Source organism: Anabrus simplex, chromosome 10 (genome assembly GCF_040414725.1).
Source record: "Anabrus simplex isolate iqAnaSimp1 chromosome 10, ASM4041472v1, whole genome shotgun sequence".
Lineage (NCBI taxonomy): Eukaryota > Metazoa > Arthropoda > Insecta > Orthoptera > Tettigoniidae > Anabrus > Anabrus simplex.
In genome coordinates this window covers 31,175,377-31,192,278 of record NC_090274.1, presented here as the reverse complement: position 1 = coordinate 31,192,278, position 16,902 = coordinate 31,175,377, and the positions used below count along the sequence as shown (strand labels likewise).

The following is a 16,902-nucleotide window of genomic DNA, read 5'->3' as shown; positions in this document are numbered from 1 at the left end:
GACTTACACCTTATGAACTGCGTGAACTTGCATTCCAGTTGGCCGAGCGTAATATTCTCCTTTATACATTTCACAGTGGAAAAGAAGGAATAGATTGGACAAGACAATTTATGACACGACATCCTAATATAAGCCTAAGAAGACGTAAAGCTACATAGGCAGCTTGTGCAATGTATTTAAATAAGAAAGCTGTTATACAGTTCTATGATCTTCATTGTCATGTAATGGACTCTTACAACTCTTACAAGCTCACCACTAATAGTATCTTCAAATGTAACGAACTGGGGCTAATTGCGAACCCTAAAGGCCATCAAAAACTCATAGCCAGAAAAGGTCGTCATCAGGTTGGAACGCTAACGTCATCCGAGAGAGGTTAAACGGTAACAGCAGAAATTTACGTCTCTGCTGGTGAAACGAACCATCGCTGGTCTGTCCAACAAAACTGATGCAGCTAGAATTCCCAACTGGACTGGCATTTCTTCTTTAGTTCAAGAAACTGGGTAGATGATCAGAGAACCTTCCCTTTTGTGGCTCAGAATGTTCATTATATTCAAATGAGCTACAAAAGAGAGACCAGTGTTGCCTCTACCGAATGGACACTCGACACAACCCAAAAAGTTTTGATGTATTGGGCTCCCCCGTGGCCTAAAAAAAAATGAACCGGCCCGAATGAAAGAACTCTCGTCCGAGAAGAGCACATGACCCCAATAACGATTTAACTCCATCCAGCACACACACACACCGATCGACCATCTGTTCATCGAAGACATTTTGGCGGCAGCTTTTCTACAACTGAGTCTGGCTTCTCGTAATCGTTTACAGATCGTGTAGGGATGTCCAGAAAAATTGGTCACTTTCATGTGCTCCACCGAGTTTAAGAACGGGTTCCCCAGTGAGGTTTCAACTAACCTGTTGTCTTCATCCCTAATAGAAACTCGCTTTAAACCAGTGCCCGATAGAAGTCCAATGTCAAATCAAATCTCTTTATTTGCAAATGAGGTGTCTACCTTGGTGGCAAATGGTACACTAAAATACATTATTGTCAAACACTAAATTTTAAATTAACAAGAGAAGAAGAAAATCACAAAACAAACCTAGGATAAAAAAGTTTACCAAATGGGATGAGGTTGTGAAAGAACAATGCTTCATGGGCAAACTGAGATGAAGGGTACTCCAATACCACACCTGGGCAACAGGAGCTGGCCAATGATCATTACTACTACTACTACAACTACTACACTTACTTATTAATAATAATTATTATTATTGCTACCATCTTTGTTAGTTTTTTAAAAATTTCTGGTCACAGGTGTTACTCTGAATGTGAAAAACTAACAAAGAGATTCAATTAATAATGTTTACACTGTACTGTTTTATGTTTCAGATACCTGGATTTGTACCTGCAACGTGAGGGTGGAATCGACTGTGAATCAGAGCAACATGGTCAAAGTGGAGGAAAGTCGCAGGTACTTTGTGGTACTGCAAAATGGCAAACTACCTTAGGACAAATATCTGCTGAATTGTTGTATGTTGAGTGGCAATATATGGCAAGGAATACTGGGCCACAATCAAAAGTAACAAAATTCGACTTTATGCCATGGAAATGCGCATGGCTTGCTGGACAATGGGTGTCTCCCTGCAGGATCACATGTTAAAACGACACACTCAGGCAGAAGTTTGGTATCACCGCCATCAAAGATAAAATGCGAGACAGGCGACTGCGATGGACTGGCCAGATAAACAGGCAACACCTAGAACAATTGCCAATATATTCTATCACCTTGCCATCAATGGCCAATGAGTATGTGGCAGAGCCATGCAACGACGGCAGGACACTATCAGCAAAGAATATGCATTCAACCAACCGACGCCGAGGGCCGAGCACAGTGGCGATTGAGGATTCTAAAATTGGACGCTAATCCAGCGAGACAAGACGAAGCTGCTGCTGCTGATGATTGCATATGTTTCAATTAACAAAGGAGAAGTTGAAACGATGGGAGGGAGCAGGTGGTGGTTAACTCCCTCCCTGCGTAAACCATTACTACAGCAAATTTATAAATTTATTGGTCACTAGAACCATGAACTAAATGGTATCCTCTTGTTATATTTCAGATCAAGAAGATTTGACAACTTTCAGTAATAATTTCATTTTCAGTTGGCAAAATATGTAACTATTACTAGTCCTACATTAGCAATTATCAGTCAGCTGGTACACATAAAGCTTCACATACAGCAGGTGTCAGTTAACACTTGGGTATTACAAAAAGACCTTGACTATGTTGTGAGATGGAAAGTGGACAATAGTATGATTGTAAACGAGATGAAAAGTTAGGTTGTAAGTTTCACCAAGAGGAGAAGTCCTCTCAGTTTTAATTACTGTGTTCTTTTTTTTCCCCAATTTGCTTTACGTCATATCGTCACAGATAGGTCTTATGGCGACAATGGGATAGGAAAGGTTCAGGAGTGAGAAGGAAGCAGCCGTGGCCTTAATTAAGCTACAGCCCCAGCATTTACCTGGTGTGAAAATGGGAAACCACGGAAAACCATCTTCAGGGCTGCTGACAGTGGGGTTGGAACCCACTATCTCAAAATCAAAGTTAAGGCAAGACATGAATATAGATAAAATATATGAAGCAAGCATGAAATTCAATGTAAGAGAAGTAAAGATTTGAAAAACACTCAGTCGATATCTGACTTTATTTATTATTCCTTCAATGCCTGCAGATATTTCAGGTTCCCTATCTGAATCAATGTCTATATCATCTGATGGCCAGGCAGGAATCAATTTTTAAAAAATGAGACAAAGTCTCTCTTAGAGCATTGGCACTGCCGGTGGCTCAAAGTAGCCTACGCAGTGGCCTCCACAGTATACATACTAGCCATGCGTCTTGATAGGTGTGCTATTTACCAACTGATGAGCCCAACTTAGCATGCTGGGGCGAAATGCTGGCAACCACGAATGAGTTAGCTGGAAAAATTATAATGTCCAATAACGGACCAATTATATTGGTATTATAAATTTACTCATTCAGGACAAATATTTCAGGTTCCCTATGGGAATCAATGTCTATATCACAAGCGGTATATTCCGAGGTATCAGTGGAGGGATAGCATGGAATGACATAGGAAGCCAGAAAACTTCAGCAGAACTTTTATAGGTAGGAAAGATAATAATATGAAAGTGAAACTGGATTTCAAGAGGATAAATTAAGGCAAATATTCATTTATAGAAAGGGGAAGTAGAGATTGGAATAACTTTTAATGAGAAATGATCGATAAATTTCCAATCTCACTGAATTCTTTCAAGAAAAGAATACGTAAAGAACTGATAGGAAATCTGCTACCTGGGCTGATTAAGAAGCTACAGCAGGAGGAAAATTACATCTAAACCTGTTTCCAAAATGAAGAATAATATTTCTGATGTTTATAGAACTTTGATTAGGTTTAAAATAGGCTACATTATCTGATTAATGGAAAGGAACAAACAAGTGTCCAATTAAGTCATATAAGAGGAATAGGAACAAGAAACAGGAACACAAAAATGGATAAACACAAATGACACGTCAGAGTGGGAAGACATAGGAGACAAGGACGAACATGAAAACACAAACGGACAAGAACAATCTCCACATCTTCACACTCTGCCGTCTTCAAATAAATGGGTTCAAAAGAGCTTACTTCCATTACCTTGTGTGCTCCTTTTCATGTTCTTATCTGTCGGTATGCGACTATCTTTTCTATCTGTACATCTGCACGACATCTGAGACATTTATGTGAACATAATTAATACAGAGATGATATAGGCTTTTGGGCTTATGCCGTGTCAAGAAAATAAAGTGAAAATCTTTACGTTTCGCAGAGAACTATGCTCTGCGTCATCAGAAGAAAATCTCGACTGTCCTCGACTTAGGTGTTTTCCAAATTCGTACGTTCCTCATCGCCAGATGTTTCATTCCAGACTTGTGTCAATGTCATACCTTCATATGTGCATATGCCTGTTATGTTATGTGACCCTCTCAGATTGATTCTGATGGTTCCGCCAGCTTCCGCTTCAAACGCTAGCGCTGTACTGCGTCCAAGGAGCCATCTGCTGACGAATGAACGTACCATTTCCACTTCTATTGGGTAACGTCCAAATTCAAAGCTCATTGTTTTAGAAGCCTTTCTCGAGGACAGTCGAGATTTTCTTCTGATGACGCAGAGCATAGTTCTCTGCGAAACGTAAAGAATTTCACCTTATTTTCTTGACATGGTATAAGCCCAAAAGCCTATATCATGTCTATAAGTACGGGCCATGAAAACATCAATGGCAACATAATCAATACATTTATTTTATAAATTTTAGCATGAATTATACAAATTACAGCATGAAACATAAAAATGATAAAAATGTATATTTGATTCTGTATTAGCCACAGAGAAAAAAGACAAATCAATAAAATATTCACAAATAAGGCCACTCTAATGGTCTTCCTTAAAATGTTTAACTAGCATCACTAAGTTTAACATATGTAATAACCCCCATGGTTTCCCATGAGGAGCTGCGCATATGGAGGGGTTTATTCTGGTGCCTACAGCTACTTGGAAGAGAAAATGATGTATGTATGCATCCGTTAGTCCTGTTTCTTGATGTGGCATCGGGGAGGTGAGATGAATTTATATGGTATATTTTTATGGTCGGATGCTAATGAAGATGAAATTAACGATGGTGAATGAAACTGAGTAAGGAAGTGGAAGGAATAATTGGCAGTGGCCTATGAATAGGAACTGTCCTAACATTTTCCTGGAAGTGAAAATGGGAAACCAGAGAAAACCATCAAAATAGAAAATAAATTGCAAGTAAACGAGGAAAGGATTGTGGACCAGGGTATTAGGCTGTCTCTTGCAGAGGATGGCAATGGTGATGATTACTATTCTAAGGAACAGTACAACTAGGCAACCATCTCCTCTTAATCACAAAGGTAATCCCAAAAATAAGGTCTCCTATTTTTGCTTATAAATACATAGACCTGTTTATTTCTACAATGGTTTACATCATTTTACAGCTTCAACATTTACCTATTTTTCTACATAATCACCATTTCAGTCGATGCATTTTTGTAGACTCTGTGACAGTTTTTGTATGCCCATGTCATACCAGCTCGCCGCCATGCTGTTCAGGAAGTTGTGAGCGGCGCTTTGGGAAACCTCAGGAACCAAAGTGCAGAGATCATCCAGGGTGATCCACCAATCTTCACGCACGATTTGCTCAACCTTCACGACTGTCTCGACGGAAACTGACAGTCTCCCACTCCTTTGTTCGTTCGTCGTGAATTTCAGTCCGACCGGCTGCAAACTCTCTACACCACTTACTAACATTTTTGACACCCATGCACAACTCACCATACATTTCTGTCAATTGGCGATGGATTTCAATCGGTTCAGTACATTTTGCGTTCAAAAACCGAATAACTGCACACACTTCACGGTAACATCCAATGGGAGCTCCATTCTCAGGGGTGCCAAGCCAAGACTGAGTGCCTCAGCATGGCGTGCGCATGTTTATATGCGAGCACAGGAAACACTCTTCACAACAGCCACACAAACAGAGTTCTGTATTTATAAAAAAAATAGGAGACCTTATTTTTGGGATTACCCTCGTATTATCGGCGGAAAAATTGAAAAAGAATTAAGTTAGTGCATTGACAAAAGGAAGAGACGAGTCACAAAGGATTTGAAAACGAAAGACTCTCTACGCCTCGCATTCCTAATATTGTCGGGGTCCGAAGATAAGAGTTCACTAAGAATTGTCAGATAGGAAAGATGGAAATTTAGTATAGGCCTACTCCTTTTCACCTAAGTGTAAAAATTTTCAGCTCACTTCTATGACAATCTATGACATGTATTTCTTTGCAGAAGGTTCCAAGCTGTCACTGGAGAGGTGGCGTGGAATAACATAAAGAGGTGAATAAACATGAGTGGAGCGTTTAAAGGTAGGAAAGATCATATTATGAAGACAAAGTAGGAAGTCAAGAGGACAAATATTCATTTAGGCCTATAGGAAGAGGAATTGTTATTTATTAAGGGCAATGTTCAATAATTTTCCAAATTTCTTTGAAATCATTAAAGAAAGACTAGTTAAACAACTGATAGAGAATCTGCCACCTGGGCGACAGCCCTTACTGCATGTCAATGATGATCGACTGAATATCGAAACATGATTAAAAACTTATAAACTCTTGTATTCTACAGCCTGGTACACCCAATGTTTGAACTAACATGCCAAAAGTCATGGGATACCCAATTAATTATGTGTAGGGTCCCCTCCATGGAGAAGTGCAGAAACTTGATGTGGCATGGACTCCACAAGTGTACGGAAGATCTCTGGAGAAATATTAAGAAATGCTATCTGCATAGCTTCCCAAACATTCCTGCTAAATGTACTGTACAGGATGTTGCGTGAAAATGGTTCTCACTGCCACATCCCGTAAATGCTCGACTGGGTTGATGATGGGAGAACGTACTGGCCACTCCATTTGCTGCATATCTCCAGAATTCTCATCAAACCAGTTCTGGACAAACACAGCCTGATAAGACAGTGCATTATCCTTTGGAACATTCCATCTTTGTCAGAAAACATGAAGTCCTGAATGGCTGTAAATGGTCATGAAGGAGAGTTCTCTAGCTGTTACTATTGCGTTTTGCAGGTACAAAGACAAGTGCACCCCAGCCACACCATTACGGAACCACCACCAGCCTGCACTGTGCCTTGCTGACAAATAGGATCCATGGCCTCATGGGATTTGCACCATAACTGAACCCTGCCATCTGTCTGAAACAAGCCGAATTGTGACTCATAGGACCAGGCCACACATTTTCATCCTCCAGGGTCCAATTAACAACCTCACAAGCCCAAGTGAGGCGGCGTGTCCTATGTTGTGCTATTAATGTGTGGCACTTTGGGTGGGTCTTCTGCTTCTATATCCTGTAGAAGCTAAAGAATGTTGCACTGACCTGCTACATACAAGTCTGACAACTCCTGCACTGAATGCAGCAATGTGATTTGTGCATGTGCTCCAGTTCGGTTAGCCCAACTTCTGCCAGTCACAATCATCAAGTAATAACGTTGGAGGACCACTGGGTTATCTATAGTGCATCATCCTGGTACACACTTGACACCATGGATCGAGGAATGTAGAAAATTCCCCACAACTTAAAAATTTAATGTGCCAACCTTCTGGCATAATCATGCCCCCATTCAAAGTCTGATAACTCACGTCGCCTTACCATGAGCATGTAAACAACAGTCACTCCATAGAACAAGACTACCTCTTAACAACTGGGATGGGTTTAGCCAGCTCAACATCGTTTTGGGGCAGTGGCACCACTAGTCATTCAGTTACATTGTGTTATTCCATGACTTTTGGCATGTCTTTGTACATTAATAAATTACCATAGTGTATAATTTTTTTCAAATCAATATCTTGTCCAACTACATCAAATGCTTGAAGGGAAATCCATCTGCATTGCTCTACCGTTGCTTCCGTCCTGACTTGGTGTAATATTTTTTAACAAACTTTGGAAGCATACTAAGAAGCATGGCAAGATTTCCCACCACATATCCTACCATTGCTCCTGTTGCACAAGGAATAGGCCAAGCTTGCCATTGTCTATCCCAGTCCAGTGGAATAACAAATGCTCCTAACCAAGCACCAAACAAAGTACACTGTAAAATACATAACAATGAATCCCATACAGCATCTCCAGGGGATTTCATTCCAAAGAGTAAGTTTATCACACTGCTGGAGCCTAAATTAAGGCAGGGAGGGAATATAGTCAAAGCAGTAAGGACAGCGCTCAGCATAAAAGTTTCCTCGTGATTACTGAACAGTTGTGCTCCAAATAAAATTGCGATAATGAAATACACACCAGTCATGAATAACATCAAGACAAAACATTTCACTATTTCTTTGATCTTGTACTTTATATTGCTTTTCTTGGAAGGTGTATTCATGTACCTTTCTTCAAATTTTCCTCCCGGTAAACGTTGCTTCTTCAGTACATGGAAAGTTCCTAATGAATATTTCGTGCATTCAGCAATTATTATAACTCCTATTACAGGATAAAAGGAAAATTTTCCCACCGAATACAGGTAATTTGTGTAATACAAAGCACTTAAAAGCACTGTAAAGTATAAACAAGTAACTGAACTATAAAACGTTACTAATTTGCAACCGAGGATATCTTCTGCAGCGGAAAGAAACATTTTCGAATAATGAATGTTATTTTACGAAGGATAATAACTGGATTTCAAAAACATTCCTTTAACTGTTCGCTGGCTATACCTTGAGGGTATATCACGATCTGCTTCAGTTAGGTTAGGTTTTAAATGGGTTTATCTCCACAAGAGCCGACACTTCAAGCTTTAAGATTAACTAGATTTTGAACTGATCTCCATTTATAGGATGTGCACATAACGATATATTTCTTGAACATATTGCATTTAGATTCAGCAAAACGAATCTCAGTTCCTCCACCTCAGTGCAGTGGTGGTGATATATTTATATTCTTCGTTCCAGAGGTTCCACATTTAGAGATCAGTTCGGTCTTTCTTTGGCAGTCTTTGGTGATCAATGCAAAATTACTGTTGGTAAAACTGTATTTAGTACCATATTTTAAAGACGTGATACATTCTTCAATATGTCGCCGTGGTCTCCTTGCTATGTGTCAAGTGTTTGAGGCAGAGTGACAGAGTCTTGAAAAAATATTTACCTGAAAATTCTTCGTGTGTTCATTTTTACTTACATCTCTTTCTGTGATGGGTGGAAAGCACAAACAGGCTCAAAGAACTAAGGACAATGCCAAGGTGTGACATACTACAAGCTTTAATATATTTTATGTATATATTTACTTTATTTATGTACATCAGTTAAACGATTGATTCTTGCCTGTATATTGTCTGTTAATAAACCTAGAGTGATGGCTTTTGACCTTCATGTGAGTTGTCAATTTGCAGAGTGCCTAAGTTAGGTTATGATTTACCTCTTCTCTGATTTTTCAGCCTTCCAGTAGTGGGAGGAGTGCCGCTTTATTGGCAAACGCAACGTCGCCTGTACCAAATTTCGCCGCAGTAAAGGACTGTGGTTATGTTCCTATATTTCCATGTCTCCCAACTGCACCTACTGAAGAGTTTGATGCAGGAATTGATTCAAACTTCCAGCTGGTACTCAAGAAGATGAACAAGAAGGATTCAACAACTAGATTGAAGGTAAGTAAAGCACCTGTTTTCCTTTTTCTTGGTGTAAATTTGGATACATTTGTATTCTTGTAGATAGTTATTTCAAGTCTGTGCATTATGACATGAATTCTGTTACTTACCTAATTAATTTTATATGTAAGATGATGACTAATAGTGAGGCTCCTTGGCTGGATGGTCAGCATAGTGGCCTTAAATTCATTGGGCCCTAGGTTCTATTCCCGGCCGGGTCGAGCATTTTAATTTTGCTTAGTTAATTCTTTTAGCTCAGGGCCTGAATATTTGCAATTACCTTAATACACATCTTCATTTATGGTTTTGCCAGAACGTTTAGGAACGCACTATGATTTGAACACATACAATCTTGTCCCTCTGTTATTAGGTGGCATAACAGTGTTTTTAACAAATAATTAAACCGTACCAAATGCACACATTTTACAAGCATCATAGAAACATTCACTTCAAACCAAATAAACAATAATCATTATATCTGATGAGGAATACCTATTCAAGTTATGAATGTTCCCCTTCAACAAACCATTTCCCATATTACTACTGTACAAAACATAATCTAAATACCAAGTGGCTCGTTTATGCAGATGGGGAATGCCAACTCCCAGATCAACTCAGGAACATTTGGTCGCTGTAGGAGCGACAACGTAGTCTGGCACCAACAGCAGCTGTTTCAAAGTGTCATTTAATTTCAATTTTGGATGTGTTGTTCTGACTTCATCAATATTTTAAAATTTGGATTGTAAATTGAAACATACCAGATTGTCTGATTTATTATGTGTTGTATGCGTGTGTATGTTTTTACAATTGGATTGTGGCTGAACATGACCCTATATATATGGCGTCAAAACTAGTACCAGTTATATAACACATTATACAAGCTAATAGTATTGAATAGGTGAACCCTTCTCTATGCTTTTTAATGTCAGAAATTCTGGCATAAAAAAGGGAACTATGATGTTCAAATATAGATCAAAGTATACTTAAGAGGATGGGAGCAAGATTGACAGGTAAAATGACAGGCTAGTATGGGCGGAGGGAGCTAGAGAAAATGGGAGACCGACAAATATGAAAACGCCAAAGGACAAGGATTAACCTCACACCTTTAGTGCCCATCCTTCGACCGTAAAGCAGCACCTGTAACACTGTACACAGCCAGTTAGATACGGAAGCTTATAGTTCTACGTGACAGTTGATATCGTGATTGTAGCCACGGCCCACATGCTCAATTAGAGTTCTTATTTTGCTGTCTGAAGACACCAGTTGCTGTATAGCTCAAGTACAACAACCGGCACCTTAGAGAAGTTCTTTGGGACTATTTCCAGCACCTGTCTGAAAACATTTGGAAGCTGGTGGGTTCGAATCTCACTATTGGTAGCCCTGAAGGTGATTTCTGTAGTTTCTGACTTTTACACCAGGAAAATTCTTGGGCTGTACCTTTGTTAAGGCATGGTCACATCCTTCCCAGTCATAGCCCTTACTTGACTCTGGAGTGCTGCGAGCTTGCTGATTTATCCATTGGATGCAAATATCAGAGCAGTGTAAATCAATCATTTGAGTTGTTTCGTTCCTTTTTACTAAGAATATTTACAGTACTTGAGAAAAGCTACTAGGTGACACTGAAACCTCTTTTGTGTATTTTATGAGGGTTAGCCGATTTTGTCTTTGGACTCTTCAATTAATTTGAAAATTTATGGTATATTTGACTGGAAATACTCAAAATTTCTTGTATTGAATCTAATTAGACAACAATGAAGGTTATGGCTTGTCTTAATATAGGCTATTTTATTTTTTCTGCACCAAATACAGTCTGCCATGGAGTACCGCCATTACACGAGGTGATTAATCATACATTAAAATCAATGGTCATAGACATGTGAGGCAGAATGCAAACCTTCTGTGTTAAAAAATCGTCAACTTTACAGCAGACAGGATTAAACAATTTAAAGTTCACATAGGAGCTAGCAATATTATCTGATATGAGGAAGTGTTGAGAGAGAAATTGACAAAGGATGTTTGTGCTACAGATTCAGCAGAAAATTGGGGTGGTGAAATGCTAAATAATTAAATTGGCGGCGCATGCGCAGTAGCAAAAATTCGGACTTAGTTTTCAGTTTTCGGATATTAATTCCCTCTCTCTCTTACACCCTGTGACGTCAGGTATGACGTCATCACCCTTCCGTCACCAAGTAAATATGGTCACCATGTGCTCTACCAGTCCTATATAGTGTCTTCTTCAGTGTTCTATATGGCAGGTAATAATACAAAAACCTAGTATTTTTGCACCTCTACTCCTTCCTTGTACCCTAATGGACATATTTAACAGCATATGTCGGCGCCTACGAGTGAACTGGCGATAGCCGGCTTGTGTACCGTAACCGAAAATTGTGAATATGTACATGTCTTGATCCAAAAATGTCATTGACAAAGGAGGTTTGCATTCTGATAATCAATATGAAGCATAGGCAAATTTTGATCTGGACAGAGTGATGATACTACAGCACAAATGAATGGAATCTTAATATTATATGTTTAAATTATTTCTTTAGGCTCTCCAAGAATTTGCAAGTCTGGTGGGTAGTTCAGAGCTGGATGCTGTGAAGGCAGTTTTACCCTTTTGGCCCAGACTGTACTGTTTGCTAGCGGGTGACATCGAGCATCGAGTACGAGAGGCAGCACAAGAAGCCCACAGGACAATAGTGGTCCGCACCAAGAGGAACATGGCACCCTTTTTGAGACAGGTTGCCGGACCCTGGTTCACAGCACAGTTTGACACTTATCCTCCAGTCGGAACAGCAGCCACACGTGCCTTCCAGGTACGTAATGCTCTTGCTATTTATCACAGAACTCCGATCAGCCACGTTTTTCCAAAATTAGCAGCATTATTTACCAAGGGAATTGGGGAACCCCAGGTGGAAGTTTTAGTGTAGATGGTATTGAAAACTTGCAATCTAATGTCTTTGAATTTGAAATGAGGTGCAGCAAGTATGGTACGATTATGATGGGACTGAAGTTAGCTAGAAATAAAAATATAATTGACAATTGGGCTGGAGTGAAAATAAATGGTAGAATAAATTCTTGGTTCAAAGTACAGTCGAAATCAGTTATAACAACCCCGAAGGGACCACCAACTAACGTTTGTTATAGGCAATAATCACACAAACCAGTTTTTAAATTTTTGCTAAAAAATACTTAAACAACAGAGTTAAGTTATAACTTCAAAATATGTACCAGTAATTGAAATAAGTACTGTACTTTACAGGACAGCATTAGTGAAGTGGGGCTGCAGGGACTTTTATTGGTTTTTGCTTGAAGAGTAGGTACATTGATCAGTACATTTATTCCTTGCTGCTTAAACCATCGAAGTAATGATTCTTTAACATCTTTGTGCTTGGATGATATGGCCCGCTTGATTTTTAAAGAATCTTCTTCGCAATAGAGGCTGTATTTTCTCTCTGTCCTTCCAAATTGTGGAAATCGTTCAGTGTGATACACCCTAATCCTTCCCGATACTTATATTTGTTTCCCCATTTTTTAATCGCAATATGTGTGCGATATTTCTTCAGTATTAAACCTTTTTATTTTGTTTTCTCATTCAACATCTTCACAGCGATGCTTGCGTTGACAGTTTAACAGACTGATTTGAAATCTGCAATAATAAGTGTTACATTGTTGTCAAACAACAGTCAGCTTTGGACTTTATAGCCGATACATTTATCTGAAAATGCGATCAAAAATAGTCATTTTATACTATATGTTGTAATAAGCGACATCGTACTAAGCGTTTTTTAAAATACAATGTTTATACAGGAGTTAGACGGGACCACTAGATTTTGCTGTTATGTCCAATACGTCGTTAAAAGCGATGTTGCAATAAACGGTTTTGACCGTAGTTAGAAAAAGGTTACACAGGTTGTAATCTTTCACCTTTGTTTATGTTATACGTGGATCACTTATGAAAATGTATAAAATGGCAGGGAGGGATTCAGTTAGGTGGAAATGTGGTGAGTGCAGTCTATCTTGGAGTTTGCAGAGAGGTACAGCAAGTATGATATGAAAATTAAGTATTTCCAAGATTAAAGTGATGTCAGTATGGAGGAAACCTAAGAAGATTCACTGCTTGGAACAGGCTGATTTTTTGAAGTATTTAAAATGTTTTCTCATATACTCTCAATATTAAAAGAAGTGTTTTGACAGATCGGGCTGGAGGGAAAAGCATTGCACGTGCCATTGCACAGTGTTGCCACATTCCTGCATTCCTTTCATGTTCCCTTCGCTTCCGGATCACTTGTTCATTCGTTCAGACCGCTGTGTTCTGTTGTACATAACTAAGAAGTGAGAGCTTTGTCAACTCCAAACAATAGAATAACACAAGAGCTTGTCGATACGGACCAATAGTGAACCAATATGGTTAAATTTGTTGATGCCATAACTCCATACAACAAGAGCCGATCAGCAGGCTTATCACCATGGCAACCACAGCGGATCTGCCCACATTTCTATGGCAACCATACCCCCTACTCCCTTCTCCCCTCCCAGGCAGGTAGTAAACGGACCTCCCTGCAAGAATGGTCAGAGCGGATCTTTCAGTATTATGAATATAGGATGATAGTATACCAAGGCCTGGTTTCATAGTCAGTTTGTAATACTTGACAAGTTGGTACATAGTTTTGTCATTCGAATTTTACAAATGTTTTTATGAAAGAATATCTCTTGAGAGTCCATCTTTTCAACACTTTATGTGATTTTTATTAATTACATACATAATATTACAGTGTCTAATTGCGGGACATATTTCACCTAACTTTTATAGACATCTTCAGCCAATTTCCTATATTTAAGATTAAAATTGCTAAATTAAAGTAATAAGCGAGTTATTCCACCTTTTCAATACAAATTAAATAGTATTTCAAAATATGTAATTTTACAGTCTATGGAAGCTAAATAAATGAATGAATGAAAATATTTGTTAAATGAATATTTAATGGGACTAGTTTCAATCTATTTAAAGGTCATCTTCAGCCATATCGCATGTAGAACAAGGTATTTGAATCACAGTGCTTTTAAAGATGGGCCTAAAATATAGAAGTTTGGAGATAGTATTATAGAATGTACAACAAGACGATATAAATGAACATGATAATAATTGTAAAACTAACAATAGTAATAATAAAAGAAGGGAACACAGTAAAAACCTATAACTAGCAAATACATTTATAATTTGTATGAAAATATGCTCATTCATGCACTCATTCACACTTCATTCATCGTACAAGTCAGCTAGAAGTATTCAGCAAGTGATTTCAGCAGTCCATCTTACATCTTCTACGAGAATGCCAATCCCTAATGCTAGGAGGGAGGGTATTCCACAGCCTAGCGGCAGTAACTACAAAGGAGCGGTTGTAAGCCCTGGAGTGACTGAGAGGTACAGTTAAAGAGGAGCAAGTTTGTGTATCATTGTTATGATAGGAGGAGAGGTAATTAAAGTTTGATGAGAGGTAATCGGGTACACCTGAGTTTAGAACTGCGACGCTCATGAACATGAAGAATAAGCTTGAGCGGGGCTTTTAAAAGTAAGAAAGATCATAATATGAAGATAAATTTGGAATTCAAGAAGACAGACTGGGACAAATATTCATTTACAGGATGAGGAGTAAGGGGTTGGAATAACTTACCAAGGGAGATGTTTGATACATTTGCAAGTTCTTTGAAAATCTTTAAGGAAAAAGCTTGGTAAACAATTGATAGGGAATCTGCCACCTGGGCGACAGGCATACATGCAGACGATTGGTTGGTTGGTTGGTTGCTTGGTTGGTTGGTTGGTTGGTTGGTTGGTTGGTTGGTTGGTTGTGAATCAGATGTCAGACAACTTGTTTATGCTGACTTCACGAGCCATGTTTTATAGCTGTATTCATCGGCACATGCTGAAACAACTCATGTTTCTGTGCTGTCTTCTGAATTCCATTGTATGTAGCGCTCCCATTGAGTAATGCTAATATCTTAGCAGGATGTTTAATTTTTAATACGGTGTTAATATTCAACTTGTTAGTATTCATTTAACAACTGTTAATGAAACCAGACCTAAGTGAAATTGAATCATGGTGCAGCAGAGCTTAGGTAGTGAGCATGCAGTTGTGATCAACAGTATTCTGTAAGAAAGACAAAACTATTTTTATATTGATTGGTCTCTTTTCATACTGGATCCATATGGATGTGGATATGGATGTGGATATGATAATAGTAAGAATGATTGCTGGTAAAAATATGTACGAACAAGGATAGGATGGTACTTGAAATGTGATGAAGCTAATTTTGGAATTTTTTGAATCTAGCAGTATTTTCTTGTTAATTTTCATTTTTGACAACTTTTAGTTGTGAGTGACCAATGTTGCTAATCTGCCTTTCTTTTTCAGGACGCTTTTCCAGCCAATAAATTGGTGGAAGCTCTCATATTCTGTCGGGATGAAATTCTCAAGTTCATCAGTGACAGCCTACTGGGACAGGTTTCCCAATCTACCAACAGTGCCAAGTGAGTGATTAAGAAGGTTTCCCTGTTATATCTGTCTGCAGTTGTATTCGTTAATAAAACTGCTGTTAATGACTTTCATATTACATAATCACTATTGGCGAAGGTAACGTAGAACGTAGAATGCAAATATTGGAGTTGGATCTTCCTAGGTCTGTCAAACAACTCATTGGGCCAATTTGAGAGAGCAAATAGTTTTTCTTTATGCTTCTTTATGACAAATTGATGTAAATCAAACACTTTTGTGTATAATCCCTTGGCATTCCTTCTGTCAAACTGAGGTGTCATTACTCTTCATAAAATTTAATACTCTGCCTCAGTTTATCTTGATTTGTCAAACAGATACCATGCATTACAGCTATTTCATGTCCTTTAATTACACTATTTTGTGAGAAACGGCAAATCCATTGTTGTGTAATGACGTTGGGTGTTCCATGAGGTCTTGTTTCATTTGTGCCGGGCTGAGTGGCTTAGATGGTTGAGCCACTGGCCTTCTGACCCGAACTTGCAGGTTCAATTCTGGCTCAGTCCGGAGGTTCTTGAAGGTACTGAGGTACGTCAGCCTCGTGTCTTTCTTCAGGTCGCCTAAAATTTGAAAATCACAAAGTGAAAGATCTGGGCTGTACCGAGGATGTTGAAGTGTTTTGTAACCAAATTGCTGAAGTGTAGCCTTCACCAGATTGGAAGCATTGGGGCGAACATCATCATGCAACAGGGTGACGTCGTCCGTCAGCATTTCATTTTGACTTTATGGTGCGTCACAGTTTCTGCAAAATGCCTTCATAGTGCTGCGCCACCAGAAAACGAACCACACTTCTCTGCTCTTCTTTGCTTGCCCCCATTTCTTCATCTGGATGAACACAGTAAACCGGCCCGCGCATCAACAAAGATGTAACCCAACAATTGCATGCACCTGCGAGTTCTTGCTATGCAGTTCTCCTACCTCAACGATGGCAGTATCGATACATAACAATAGTGTTGCCACTTTTCGTGTGGAATGTGTGTTATGGCTGGTGTTCGGTTTTTATTTGACTGTTCCTTATTATGAATTAATTTAATGAAGCAGTTATTTAGTTACTTCTGGAAAAATAAAATGAGGAACACTAGGTTCACAGAGATCATGAATGAT

The 16,902-nt window shown here is 38.9% G+C and overlaps 2 protein-coding genes across 2 annotated transcripts in view; one reads left to right on the top strand and one right to left on the bottom strand.

Annotated features, from left to right (window-relative positions):
• Positions 1 to 4,309: 4,309 nt before the first annotated feature.
• On the bottom strand, positions 4,310 to 8,605 carry PIG-F (phosphatidylinositol glycan anchor biosynthesis class F). Its single transcript, XM_067154690.2, has one exon. The coding sequence runs from the start codon at positions 8,243 to 8,245 to the stop codon at positions 7,511 to 7,513; it is 735 nt and encodes a 244-aa protein (XP_067010791.1). The 5' UTR covers positions 8,246 to 8,605; the 3' UTR covers positions 4,310 to 7,510.
• A 56-nt stretch (positions 8,606 to 8,661) lies between these two features.
• Ltn1 (E3 ubiquitin-protein ligase listerin) overlaps positions 8,662 to 16,902 on the top strand; it is an 82,898-nt gene continuing 74,657 nt past the window's right edge. Inside the window, exons 1-4 of the mRNA XM_067154218.2 lie at positions 8,662 to 8,845; positions 9,041 to 9,247; positions 11,797 to 12,063; positions 15,661 to 15,776. Of these exons, the coding sequence (XP_067010319.2) occupies positions 8,798 to 8,845; positions 9,041 to 9,247; positions 11,797 to 12,063; positions 15,661 to 15,776 (638 nt within the window). The 5' untranslated portion in view covers positions 8,662 to 8,797. The remainder of the gene's footprint in view (positions 8,846 to 9,040; positions 9,248 to 11,796; positions 12,064 to 15,660; positions 15,777 to 16,902) is intronic.